This window comes from Belonocnema kinseyi, chromosome 6 (genome assembly GCF_010883055.1).
Source record: "Belonocnema kinseyi isolate 2016_QV_RU_SX_M_011 chromosome 6, B_treatae_v1, whole genome shotgun sequence".
Classification (NCBI taxonomy): domain Eukaryota; kingdom Metazoa; phylum Arthropoda; class Insecta; order Hymenoptera; family Cynipidae; genus Belonocnema; species Belonocnema kinseyi.
The window spans coordinates 10,472,097-10,486,481 of NC_046662.1; the positions used below are offsets into that span (position 1 = coordinate 10,472,097).

The window sequence follows — 14,385 nt, forward strand, 5'->3', positions numbered from 1 at the left end:
AATTAGAGGGAAGTGAGAGCAGTGGAGGAGATGATAAGATAGGAAGTAGAGGTAGAAGTAGGAATGGGAGTAGGTGTATAAGGAGATATGACAGAAGGGTTGGGGGTGTAGGGGAAGGAAATTAGTGAGAGGAAAATTTGAGCGACTTAATTAAAGTCTTAATAGGTTAGGACACCCTTTTTGGTAGGCGTATGACACTTACTTTCACTATATTTCATACTTTATGAAGCCGACATTAAATATGCAAAATAAAGACAAAAACGGAAGATCCAGTTGCGAAATTAACTTACGTAAGTAAATTTTAAAATAAGAAGGCCGAGCCTCATAAATAATTAAAATAGACGAACAAAATAAAAATACACACATGCAGGTACTATGTCAGGCGAGCTTGATTTACGGGGTTGATGAGGAATCTGAAGCTTACAGGGTGTTGGCCTGGGACGAATAATATCCGCCCTAGCCAGAACGCCTCTTTGATTCGGATCGGCAGTATACCGGTCCAAAGAACCGCCATTGCTATGTTTCGAATTAAGCCCAGTTTCAGCTTTTTTGTACCCTAAAAAAATATCTTTTTTTACTTTACACAACAACCAAAAAAAAAATTAAAAGCAAATCCATTTTAAATAAGACAGCCCCACAGATACACTTGAAATCGTAGAATCCCTTGGCGAAAAAATATATTATTTTCTAGAGTAAAATGGGGATTACTTATTATCTTCAGGATTATTTATATTAATATATTCAATTGTAATTTAATTAATATATTTTTAATAAATTAAAATTAAAAATTATTTTAATTTCAAATTAATAAAATAGTATTATGTCTGATTAAACTATTGAATGAAAAATGTATCTTTTTCCCATTTAAAGTAATAAACAGTAAAGAACAAATTTAAGAATTTAAAGTGGAACTCTTGAATTTCAAACTTTTAAAATTGAAGTTTAAAAGTTTTCCAATTCAAAAGTTTTGTATTTAAATGCTCACACTAAAACTTTTCAACTAAAGAATTTTAAATGAAATGCGGATAAACTTACAAAATTTAGAATTTTTAACTTTTATGCATTATAAAGTTCAAAGATTTAGATTAAGTTCAAAACATGTATATCTTTTAAAATGAATTGGATTTTTCTTACAACTTCTAGAAAATGGTGTAAATTTAAAAAAAAATCTTAAAATTTGGATTTATATATAATAATTGAACTTGAAATGATTGGAAATTGTAGAAACGAAGTGTGTGTACCAACAAATTTCGGCTATTCATACGGAAAGTTCGGTGTAAATATCCACAGCCTGATATAAAACAGAATTTACATTTTTTCAGATTTTAAATAAAAAAATTTAGAAGATTTTTAAGAATTGTGAAATGCTTCAAAAGAATGAAAATATTTTCTGCAGATTCCTAGGGAAATTGAAAATTAGTTTTCATTTTGAAAAAATAGTTTAACAAACTATTTAAAAAGATTTAAAAAATTTCCATAATTGTTAAAAAATATATCTTGGAAGATTTTAAGTATTTTTTTCTTAAATTTGCAGGATTTTCTGAAAGTCGTAGGAAAAAATCGATTTATTAAAAAATGTATTTAGAAGTCTTGAAAAAAAAGTTCATATACTTCATGTAAATGACTTGAAATCATTTGAAGTTTTAAATTAATTTGGACTTTTTTTAAACTTCTAAATATATCTTAACATTACTCAAATGTTGTCTACAAATAATAAGTGTTTAATTGTTATTTATAAATCAAAATTCAACAATTTCACTTAGAAAACAAACGCTTTTCAAACGGAACAATTAAAACTGTATCGTTAGGCTATAAAAGCTTTTCAAAATTCTAACGATTCAAAGTTTTTTATGTCACACAATACAGTTTAAAATTGTTTACTTTTAAATGTTTTACTTTAATTTACTCGCGCTGAATGAACAATAAAATATTGCTGAAAAATCGATTAATTTAGACTGAAACAATATTTTAAATCTAATAAAATCTTTTCATTACGAATATTTTATTGTGAAGTTCTTTTTAAGTTGAAAATAGTTTATAAAGTTTCGGTTTTTAATACATAAAATAAAGATCTATTAAAAAAATATTTGTTTATTTATATTGACTGTTGATGAAATTAAACTATTTTTTAACAAAAAATTTCAACTTCAAACGCTTTTAATTTTTAATTATTTAATTCTTCAAGGCTGCACTTTAAACTTTGGTCATTTGAAAATGTACGTTTAAAAATTAAAATCCACAATGGAAAATTTGTAAGAAAACGATTTTCGAATTACGCATTTCAAACTGAATGATATCTTAATTATAAAAGATATCACTTTAACTAATTTTATTGTTTAAAAAATGTTGTATTCGAACTTGGACAGATTTTTTTTCTAAAAATTTGTTAAATTCTCGGAAGATTTCCCGATTTCCCGTTCCAGTAATGACATAACAAGAAAATAAATAAAAAATTGGGATTCTTGTATAAAAATAGGGTTTTTATGTCTTAATTAGGTCTAAAGTATTTTTTCCAAGAGGTTTTACGATTTGATTTATAAGTGCTTGTCTGATTTGAAATCGATTTGGTCTAACAAATGAATGTTTTAAAATAAAATAAAATGAAATCTTATCTATAATCAGTTCTATTCCTTTAGCTAATCGAATTTTAAAGCTCCTGAATTTGAAAAGGATTTAATTTTGAAACCACCTAAGATTAAAAACGTAAAAATTTAAAATCTCTAGTTTTATCTTAATTGCTTAATCAAAGTTTTGAATTGTGCTAAAATGATAAAAAATGATCTAGATTTTTCAATACTTTCAGTTACAATAAAGGGACGATTTTCAAATTAATGTTTAAAATCAAATAATTTTGAATTTTAATTTCAAAGTTCCTGAATTGGAACAACTCTCAAATTTTAAAATATCTGAGATTAAAAACGTGAAAATTTGAAATCTCTAGTTTTATCTCGATTGCTGGAAGTAAAACTTGATTTAAATTGTTGAATAATTGAGAGTATAATTTAATTAGAATGTTAGGAATTAAAAATATTATCTTTAGGGATGTTTTTAATTAAGTTTTCCAACGTGTTTCTTTCCTTAGAAATAATTAAAATCGAGCTAAATTCAGTGCCGAATTTTAAAAAGCAAACAGTCGTTTGAGAGATAAACATTTTACTTTTGAACTAAAAAGCAGCATTCCGAGGAACTGCGATATTATTCTCGCAAACTGATTAAATTTACTTGAAAAGCACTGAATAATTTGACCAAAGTTTTGAGTCAAAGTAAAATCATTAAAAGCGTATAATTTGAGGTTTCGAAACGGGAAACTCAAAATTAAATCGTTTTGAATTTAAAACTGATTTGTAGTTTTAAATAAATTGCGGTGCGGACAAACTAAAAGATTTTTCATAACCGCAGCAAAGTTTTTAATTGAACTGAAAAAATAATCTAGGCCAAACATTTTGCTCTGCTAACTCTTTTTATTTTAGATAAAAAATATTTAGAACTTATGTTTTATTTTTGGAATGAAAACTTGAGAATCTATTTTAATGCAAATAGGCATAGAAAAATGAAAAAAAAATTACCAATTGGTTGAGGCTCCTGCCTTTTACTGCAACACTTGCCCATTTTGAATCTCCGGTTAATGCTGACCGATCAGAATCTAGGTCTAGACGCGAAATGTGCTGGAATTTCCGTCTTCTTGAAATGTCTCCATGTCTTTTTTTTCTTTTGGACTACGGCCGTAGGTTCAGGATTTTTGGCAAAAGGCCATTATTCTATCCATGGCGAAGCGGTTGGGCCCATGCATCTGCAAGAAGCAAATAAATACTCTTTAGAATCCATTTTAGGTTTCGGACTCACTTCAGAGATCAAGAATAGGGTAAAAAGTGTCGAAATTTTAAAAAATAGAGCACAAACAAAAGAAAAATAATTAATTTTAATTGTTCAGCATGTACATTTTCTAAACTAATGACTACATTAAATTAATTATTTTACATACAGTAGTATTTTTAATGAATGATTATTTAATAAGGTAGGTTCTATTATCCACTGTAGAAAGGTTTCCCCTATAGTCCGAAATGAAAAAGTATGCAATGGAAAATCAACCTTTTATTTAGGAAAAAATTGACGGGTTTTTAACCTAATATTGTAAAATTATTAAAAATGAACTTCAGTGTCTATTTTCAATTTTATTCTTTAGTCCATGAATTATTAAAATTTTCATATGTTTAATGTGGGCTTCAGTTTTTTTCCTATCCCCCTCCTTTTCTCGTATTTCCACTTACTTAAGAACTAAATTAATAAAAAGAAAAGATGAGAAAAAAAAAGAAAAAAGGAGAAAAAATAAATATTTTTGTTTGAACGTTCATTATTTTCGGTTGAAAAGTCCACTATTAAATTTATGGTTGACAATTCACCTATTTCAGTCAACAATTGTATTATTTTGTTCAAAATTAAATTGCTTCTTGAAAATTTAACAATTCTGTTAAATATTCGTCTTTTTAACTTGCAAATTCAATAATTGGATAGATTTTTTTTCTTTTCTCAAAAAAAAGAATTTTTTTTGTTTCGAAATATCACCTCTTTCCGCAGAAATGTCACCTTTTTTGGTCACGAACACAAATTTTTGGTTAAAATTAAAAAAACTTTTTTGTTGAAATTCAACTGTTTTCTAAAAAATTCCTATTTTTGGGTCATAAATTCTACAATTTGGTAAAAATTGAAATACTTGGTTAAAAATTTATATATTTTCATAATTTTAGATAAAAATTGGTTTCTTTGTTTTAAAGAAATTAATTTTTTTACTGAAATGTCAATTACTTAGTTGGAAATTAAACTGGTTAGTTTAAAATTAATTTTTTTATTACAAATTTAAATGTTTATCGAAAAATTCCTATTTTGGCTCAAAAACTCAACATTTTGTTAGAAAATTTAATTTATTCGTTTAAAATGTATGCATTTTGTTAAAAATGCATCTTCTTAGGTTGAACATTAAAGATCCATTATTGTAGATCAAAATTCGTTTTATTGTACAAACCTTTTATTATTGAAGTATTAACTACTTTGTTAAACATTAAACTGATTAGCTGTGAATTCACTTTCTTGTTAAAAATTCATATTCTAAAGTTGAAAATTCACTTTTTTGTTGAAAGTTCAACTGTTTTGTAGAAAAGTTATATTTTTCGTTCAAAAATTCCACAATTTGGTAGAAACTTTAACTATTAGTTGAAGAATATGTATATGTATTTTATTGAAAATTCTTCTTAAAAATTAAAAATTGTAGTTGAAAATTCTTTTTGTTTTGTTTTTTTAAATAAATAAATTTCTTTGACTAAAATATTAAATTCTTTTTTCAAAATGAACTTTTTTTCATTTATATTCTTGCTTGACAATTCAACTATTTGGTTAAAAATGTATATACTTTGTTGAAAATTCGTTCTTTTGGCTAAAGAATGGAATAATGTGGTAGAATATTCAACTATTTGGTTGAAAATGTATGGATTTTATTGAAACTGTATATATCTTGTTGAAAATTTGTATTTTTAGGTCGGAAATTGAAAATTATATTTTTTTAAACAATATTTATTTAATATTGAGAAATTAAATAATTTGTTGAAAATTGAACCTTTGGTTCGAGAATTCACTTTTTTGTTAAATATTCATATCCTTGGTAAGGGCACTCAATTCTTTTGTACAAGATTTGTGTTTTTGGTTTGAAAATTCATTCAAAATTTTGTTATCTTAAAATTCGATTTTTTAGTTAGAAATGTATTTGATGGAAAAAAATATAAACTAAAAATTAATCACATAAAATTTGGACTAAAACACTCCCATTATTCAAAGTATTTAGTTAAAAATGCATTTAATTTGTTCGAAATCCTTTTTTTGATAGAAAATTAATCTTCTTAGTTGAAATATTAATCATTTGATTAAAAGTGTATGTATTTTGTTAAAAATTTATCTATTTTGTCAAAACTTTATGCATTTTTTTGAGAATTCATTTTTTTTTGGTAGAGAACGAATCTTCAGCGTCAAAAAAATTAAAAATGACTTAAAACTTCAACAATTTTGTAGAAAATTCAACCATTCGGTAAAAACAGTAGTTCAATTTTCAACTAAAAACAAAAGAAAATTTAACGAAAAATGTAATAGTTAAAGTAACAGTAAAAAATCATATTTAAAACAAAAAGAAAACGAATTTTCATCAAAATATTAAGTGTTTTTTTTATTTTAAATTAAATTATTATTCTTTTTGTTTTGTTATTCAAGTATCAAGAATTGAATTTTTTGTTTTCAAAAATTTAACTCTGATTAAAAGCTGAACTAAGTTTCATTAAGGTACTTTTTTGATCGAAGATTCATCATTTTAGTTGAAAATTCGTTTCATTTTTTGGTTAAGAATTGTTTTGTTTAACCGGAATTTTAAGTATTTTGTTAAAAATTAATTTTTTGTTAAAAATTAATCTTTTCAGGTAAAAAATTCAACTACTTAGTAACAACATTTTTAGAAACGAAAGAAATATAAACTGAAAATTAATAAAATAAAATATGGATTAGCATCACATCCATTTTTCAAACTATTTAACTGAAAATTTATGTAAATGATTGAAAATTCAACTTTTTAATAAAAAAAATTAGTCTTATTGACTGAAAATTCACCTTTTTTGTTGGAAATTGGTTGATAATTGCTAAAAAAAAAGTTTCGAAGAGTGTAAATAGTGTTGTTAGTCCGAGTCTGCCACTTTCATTGCAGTAATTACACTTATTGAGAAAAGAAACTAATGTTCAATTTTTTTTACAGAGTTTCACCCGGGGTTTTTTATTTCCTATCCATATACTTTTATTCCGTTTATATTTTGTGAAAGTTTAATTCGAAATAAATTATATAGTTCATTCTCTGAGTTTAATTAGAGTTCAAGAGGTGAAGATGAATATGAAAACTGCACATAAAAGGATAGACTATAATACATAATAATTAAAATACAAATTCAGGTCGACGGTTTTAATCAAGTAAAAAAATCTCCCATTTTTTCCGGATCGCAACCTTTTTTTACGGAAATTGAAATTAATAAATTCAAACTCTTAAGACCGGAAATATTGTCATTTTTAGCGATAAGAACGGAATTTCAAGTAAGAAACATTAACAATTGAAGGATTACATTTTTTTTTAACTGAACACTTTTTTAGAAATATTTTTAAATAAGATACATATTTTAAAATTCTAATTTAAAATAACTTTTTAGATTTATTTGCTACGGCTATATAAATGTAAGTTTCTTAAGATTTAAGCAAAATTCAAATTTAAATCAAAATTGCATTTTCAACCAAAGACAATTAAAAATTTCGAATACATAGGGCTCATAGAAGTTTGGAATCATTAAAAGAAAAAAATAGTTGAAAAATCTTTGGTAATAGTTCAAAGTTTAAAAAATTTTTTAATCTCTTCAAAAATTCTAAAATTCCTAAATATCTTTTAAGCTGACTCGCATAAATTTTGATAAAATTTTGTAATCTTGCAAAATTTGATTTTGTCTTTACTCAACCATTTTTAGAACAATTAAAAAAGAAATTTCATCATGAAATGAAATTAATTCGGAAATTTTAATTTACTCGTACTTAAATGGAAAAGAGAGAGAATAAAAAGTGGGGGGAAAGTAGGAGAATCGGGTTACGTAAGGAAAATTAGGGGAGGGATTAGGAAGTAGAAGAAGGGCGGAAAGTAAGGGAAGGGATGGAAAAGAGGAGATGGGAAAGATATGTGATGAGGCGAAGTAGAGGGTGAGGGGAGCGAAAGTAGAGGAAGCATGAGACAGGGGATGTGAAGAAGGGTAGGAAAGTTACGGAGGAGAGGAATAGTAGGTTAGGTGTGGAGAAATAGGGGTTGACGGGAGAGGAAGTATTAGAAGCGAATGGAGGAAATGTAGGGAAAGTGAGAGGAAGCGTGGGGAGCGGATGCGGAAGAAAGGCGGGGAAGTGATGGGAATAGAGGATAAGGAAGGAGACAACAGAGGCAATGAGGGGAAGTAAAGTGAAGGAAAAGTAGGAGTAAGGAATTGAGAGAAAGTAGGAGATAAGATTAGAGGAAGAAGGGTAAGTATGAGAAGGGGAAAGTAGAAGAAAGGCAAGTGAGGGTAGAGGAAGTAGAATAAGGGTGATGAATTAGGGGGTGCTTGGAAAGGAACCGAAGGGAGGGTACGTTGAAGAAAGGCAGGTTAAGGGAATGGGACAAAAGAGGACAGAAGGAGTATTAAAAGGGGGAGTAGGAGAGGGGAAGAATGTTGGGAGTGGTATTGTGGTGAAGGGTAAAGAAAAGGAAAGGGAGTGAGGGATAAGTGAGCGTAGGGGAAGTAGGCTAAGGGTGGTGAAGTAGAACATGATGGGAGAGCAAGTATTAGAAGGAAATGGAGGGAAAGTAGGGGAAAAGCGGTGTAGTAGGAGAACTGAGGGGCAGTAGGAAATGACGGGGAATGGTAAGAACGGAATTATTTAAAAAAAAATTCGTGAGATTTTACTTTTAGCCTTAAGGAAGCTTTTCTTAATCTATTTGAAAATGGATTTGAAGGAAATATTGGTAAAAGGGATTATTCTAGATTCTGCAATGTCAAGAAAAATATACCTTGTGTGTACGTTATTCTGAAGGAATTATCAATAAGTGTTTTTTCCGAATCTTCCGGGTTTCTCTCTATCCATTTCTCGTACGTACCACCTACTCAAATCGAGATAGAAAGGATCGAGTACGAGTTCGTATTGGAGAGACATCTAAAAGTCTCTTCGTTTGCTCTCTTGCCTCTCTTGCCTCTCTTATAAGATTTCTTAAGTACCAAAGTGCTCTTACTTCTCAGTAACGTATCGGTTAACAAGAATTTTAAGAACCAGATGAAAAAATTTATTTTTATGTTTACTGCTTCAATATCAGGAAGACTTTGAACAGAATTTTTTTTTAAATTTCGGTTGAAAACTTCAGTTTACTGATCATTATTTAAGGATACTCAAACAAAAAACGTTAAACTTTTACCAAAAACAATTTTGCATTTACGAACAAATATTTTTATTTTAAAGATAAAGAGACGAATTTACAACACTATAGTCGAATTTCTCTTTTTTTTAAATTCAACTTCAAGAAGAGTAGCATGTTCTACCAAATAGTTAAATTTGAAAGAAGAACATACGATTTTTTTAGAAGACAATTGAATTTTCAACCCGAAAAGTTGAATTTACCACAAAACATTCATTTGTAACTAAACATTTGCATTTTTAAACAAAAAAAGCTCATTTTAAACCAAGAAAATTACTGCCATGCAAAAATTAGACTTTCAAGAAAATATCTATTTTCAATTTAAAAAGATTAATTAACATTTTAAATTCTGATAAACAAAATAAATTTTTAAACCAGAGACAAATTAAAAAAATATATTAGAATTTTCAATAAAAAGATCAAAAAGGCTCATTTATAACAAAACAAACCAAAAATGATGACTTAAAAAACAATTTTTATTTTTAACCATAATGACGAATTTTTAAAGAATTAACAATTGAATTGAACCACAAAATAGAGAATTTTCAAAAAAAAAAGTTGAATCCTTAACCAAAGAAGAATAATTTATAACAAAATAGATGCATTTTTCCAAAAAGATAAAATTTCTACTGAAAAAGATAACATTTTTGGCCAAAAATACGAATTGTAAAAAAATATTGGAATTTTCAAGCAAAAAAATTTCAGCCAAATTTTAGCAAAAAAATGTAAATTTTCAACAAAAAAATAATTTTTTACCGAAATAGTGGAATTTTCCTCTAAAAAAAAGATCGATTTGCAACCAAAAATTGCATAAAAATTTCTTATTAAAAATGTCGATTTAAAAAAAATTAAACTTTCAACCAAAGATGATGAATTTTTAACTAAAATAATGAATCTTCAACCATTTTGTTTTTAACAAAGTGGTTGAACCATTAACCACATAGTTCAATATTCAACAAAAAAGATGAAATTTTAAGAAAATAGTTGAATCCTCAACCAAAGAAGATTAATTTTTAACCAAACAGTTGACATATTTTTCCACAAAATATTTAAAGAAAAAATTTTACTTGCTAAGCAAAAAGATTTTAGATAAATTTTCAACACCAAAATATGAATTTTCAACAAAAAGTTCATTTTCTTCCAAAATAGTTGAATTTATAACTAAAAAAAGGTCTATTCGTAAACAAAAATTGAAAATTTTCATTTTCAGTTCAAAAAATTAAATGAAATTTAAAAAAAAGTAAAGATGAATTTTCAAGTAAATTAATGTATTTTCATAATGGAATAGTTACATTTTCAGTTAAATAAACTAATTGTCAGCCAAAAAAAAAATTTTTAACTAAAATTATGCATCTTCAGCAACAAAAACTGATTCAGCCTTCAACCAAGTAGCTAAATTTTCAATCAAATAGAATATTAATTTTAAATCATTAACAGTTTATTTTAACAAAAATGCAAATTTTAAAGAAAATAGTTCAATTTTCAACCAAGAGAGATGAATTTAAAGAAAAAAGTCAATCCTCAACCAGAAAAGAATAATTTTTAACCAAACAGTTACATTTTTTCCAAAAAAGATAAAAATTCTACTGAAAATTTTTTAGTTTCCAAATAAAAAAGACGAATTTTATCAAACAAATTTAATTTTTAACCAAATAGTTGAAATGTAAACTACAAACTAAATTTGTAACAAAAAATGGAATAGTAAAATTTAAAGTAAAAAAATTAGTTTCCAATAACAAATAACGACTTTTCAAAATTATTATTAATGCATGATTTCAAAGAATACCTTTGATATCAAGCACCTAAATAACAAAATAAAACGAAGCTATCAGTAATGAGCTCTTTAAATTTAATCTCTGTATAATTTTTTAAAAATTCAATGCAATCGACGGATTCTTTTTTATTTTATCATAAGTGTAGGTACACCAAATTTGAAGTTTTGTAAAGTGCTCTTTATCACTGAACAGCGGATGAACGGCAAAAACGACTTGCGAGCGATTACGTGCAAAGAAAACAAAAAAATGCATGTTATTCTACGAAACGCTTGGCCGACGCACTCGCGCTGTCGAGTCTTTTGATTTTAGTAGATGCGATGTTGAAGTGCATCAAGATTCAAGAAGAACTTTTTTCTCATCACTTTTTTCTCGCTTTCTTTTATGCACATCAGCTTCTCTTTTCCAACTGCACATGGTTTAAAATCTCACTCGACTTATTGACCGGGAACGAGGGTTTAAGAGGATTAAAATCCTTCAACTATTTTTAACTGTCCTACCTTCCAGGAAGCGAATTTTTTAAACTACCCTATTTCCTTCAACTTTTCTCTCTCGGGGAAGCTTTTCAAATAAACTATTTTTTTATTTAAAGGTTGAAAATTGTTTTAAATTGAAAAGGTTTAAAAGAAGATATTTTTTTCTCAGAATTACCTAAAATTGTACAGCCTTATAAATTAACACATATAATTTTATGAAATTACCAAAGGACCGAATCCATTTCGAATCAGGTAGGGTTCTACACTTGCAATCGCCGAATCCCTCGAAGATGAAATATGATGTTTTTTAGAGAAAATTAGGCGTTTTTTTTTCTTCCTCTGATTTAAAAAAAAATCCAAAAAGTTACGCGTATTTGAATTTTGGACTTCGTTTTTCAATTAAAGAAAACGAACTTATTTCTTTAAAACTCTATAACTGTTGCTCCAACTTGATCTAACTTGTACTTTGATATTGAAGATATCTTGTATGTTTCATGACCGCTAAATAACCTTTTTAGCCAGGAAGATTCTTTTTTCTCACAATCGAATTTTCTACTTTTTCTTGGAATAATGACGGATGCAAAAAAATGTCAAAATAAAAGTTTGCATGTCCAAAAAAGTTCTAAGAAAAATGTCTCTTGTTCTTTTGCGATATCTGTCATAGTTTACGAATAAAATTCATAAATCACATTTTTAGGGAAAAAAATTCGCCTGGCTTCAACAATTGTTTAGCCCGCCCGTTGCTGAGAAGATGCCTTTTTTCTATCAGTATAAACTTTTTAGAAATATCTGGAAGAATAAGAAATGTGGGTTTTTCAAGAAAATATAGTTTTTTCTCATGTTTTTAAACTTTGACGAAAAATATAAGAAAATATTTTCTTGAAAGGTCCACGCTTTTTATTCTCCTAAATATTTCTTTAAATGTTTCTACTAATAAAATATTGCAGGATAGCTGTTTTAATAAAAGAAAAAAATTCACGGTCATTTCCCGATTTTTTCCCGATTCGAAAACATTTTTCACAGTCAATGAAATTTAGAAAAATCGAACTCTGAAGTCAAAAAATTTTCCATATAAAGTAATAAAAACTGAGCTAAAAATTAAACAATTTAAAATGGAAATCCTGAATTTTGAACTTTTAACATTGAAGTTTAAAGTTTCTTAATTGAAAATTTTGCATTCAAATGTTCAATAATTTAAACGTATAAAATCAAAACTAACAACAATTTTCAACTGGGCAACTTCAAATTAAATGATGTTAAACTGTTAAATTAGATTTTTTTATTTTTATAAATCATAGAGTTGATGAAAGATTCAGATTTAGCTCGAAAAAATATAAATCCACGTTATCATTTTCAATGCTTCATATTAAAGAAATAATCAATGCATTTCAAAAAATTAAAAAAAAAAAACATTATTTTAAGCAATTTTAAGCTAGAAACATTAAAAGTTCAGCAATTACACTTTTTTTAAATGAACACTTCTTAAATTAAAAACTACACTAAATTTTTTTTATTTTGATTAGTTTTAAAGTCCTTGAAATAGTTTACAACTTTATTTTAAAATCTTCAAACACTTAAATGTTGTTTTTAATTTTTTTAAATTTTAAATTATTTAAAAAAATTAAAATTTAAAATTAATTTTTCAAAATAAGAAATGATTTTTCAATTTTCATAGAAAATGTTTTTTATTCTTCTGAATTTTGCCTAATAATAATAGGTGTTCAATTGTTATTTAAACATCAAAATTCAGAAATTTGACTTACAAATTTTAATTTTTTTAAAATAAAACCATGAAAATTTTAACGTTCAAACTTAAATATTTTTTTTTTTAGTTTTGAACATTTAATAATTAGCCTTTGATGACGAATATATTATTTTGAAATTATCTTAAAATTAAAAATAGTTTATAAGGTTTGAATAGGGCGTTTAAATTTATTTAACTAATAACACTTTCCAATTAAAACAGTATAATTTTTAACGTTAAAATTAGGAAATTTAAAAATTGTGAACTGATGATTCTGAATCGTCGTGTAAAATCAATTTTAATTTTCACTTAAAAAATTTTAAAGTGCAATTTAATTTTAAAAATCTATAATTAATTTATATTCACAGGTAATAAATTAAAAATTGTTTTCATCCAAAAGCTTCGATTTTAAATGCTTCTAATTTTTAATTTTTAAAGTCTTTAAAGCTGGATGTTCAAATTCATTAAATTAAAACGTAGACTGAAAAATGAAGAATCTGAAATGGAAAATGTTTAAAGTGGAAGATTTTTAAATCACGCATTTTAAACTGAATAATATCATAATATAAAAAGATAAGAATTTAACTCATTATTCACAAACAGTTGATATCAAAGTTTGATCGATTTTTTTTTCAAAAAATTGGTAAAATTCCCGGTCAAGAAATAAATTCACTGCCATTTTCCGGTTTTTCCCTGTTTAAAAATATTTCCGTTCATTTTCCGGTTTTTCAGGTTTCCCGGTACAGGTTTTCCAAGAATCGGTAATTTTTTCCAAGAAAAAGTAGAAAAGTATAGTGGGAAGTGAGTGGTGTGTAAGTAGAATTGAGAGAAAGTGACGGAAAGTAGATAATACATAAGGAGAGGTAGAAACGGTAGCATGATAGGGTGGGGAAAGGAATTATGATAGTGAAAAGTGGCGCAAATTAGGGGGAGTAAGGGGATACAAGCGTGGAGAGGCAAGATTTTAAAGTTAGAAGAAGGGGAAGTGGAATTGTGTTCGAGTAGGAGCCTGAGGGTAGGGAAGTAGGATAAGTGCTCTGGAGGGAATCGGATTTAGGAGCACTGTTCAGGATGGGACAGGAAGTAGAAGTGATGAATGGGGTGCAAGTTTGGAAAAGAGAAACTTGGGCAAGTGTGAGAAGTAGGGGAAATGAGGAGAAGGAGGAGGGAAATATAGAAGTGATTCGGAGATGTAAGGAGAGAAACTAGAAAATCTATAAGGAGGGGTGTGAGGGGTGATAGTAGGGGAAGACAGAGAAGGTGTGAGGGGTGACTGTAGGGAAGTAGACATAGTGATGGGGAGGGGATGTACAAAGGTTTAAGAGGATGGGAAATAGGAGGAGTGACGACAAGAGTAGTGGAAGCGAGGGAGGAGAATATTTTAGGAAGTGATTA

General features: G+C 27.1%; 1 protein-coding gene across 3 annotated transcripts in view; it reads right to left on the minus strand.

Moving 5' to 3' along the window:
* LOC117175231 (tyrosine-protein kinase Src64B) overlaps positions 1 to 14,385 on the minus strand; it is a 205,809-nt gene that overhangs the window by 29,024 nt on the left and 162,400 nt on the right. For 2 of the 3 annotated variants that reach the window (XM_033364895.1, XM_033364896.1), the window contains exons 2-3: positions 3,567 to 3,790; positions 365 to 556 (exon numbers count right to left, since the gene is read on the minus strand). In XM_033364895.1, coding sequence (XP_033220786.1) covers positions 365 to 556; positions 3,567 to 3,609 — 235 coding nt within the window. In that variant the 5' untranslated portion in view covers positions 3,610 to 3,790. The remainder of the gene's footprint in view (positions 1 to 364; positions 557 to 3,566; positions 3,791 to 14,385) is intronic. The other variant, XM_033364897.1, reaches the window with a different exon arrangement.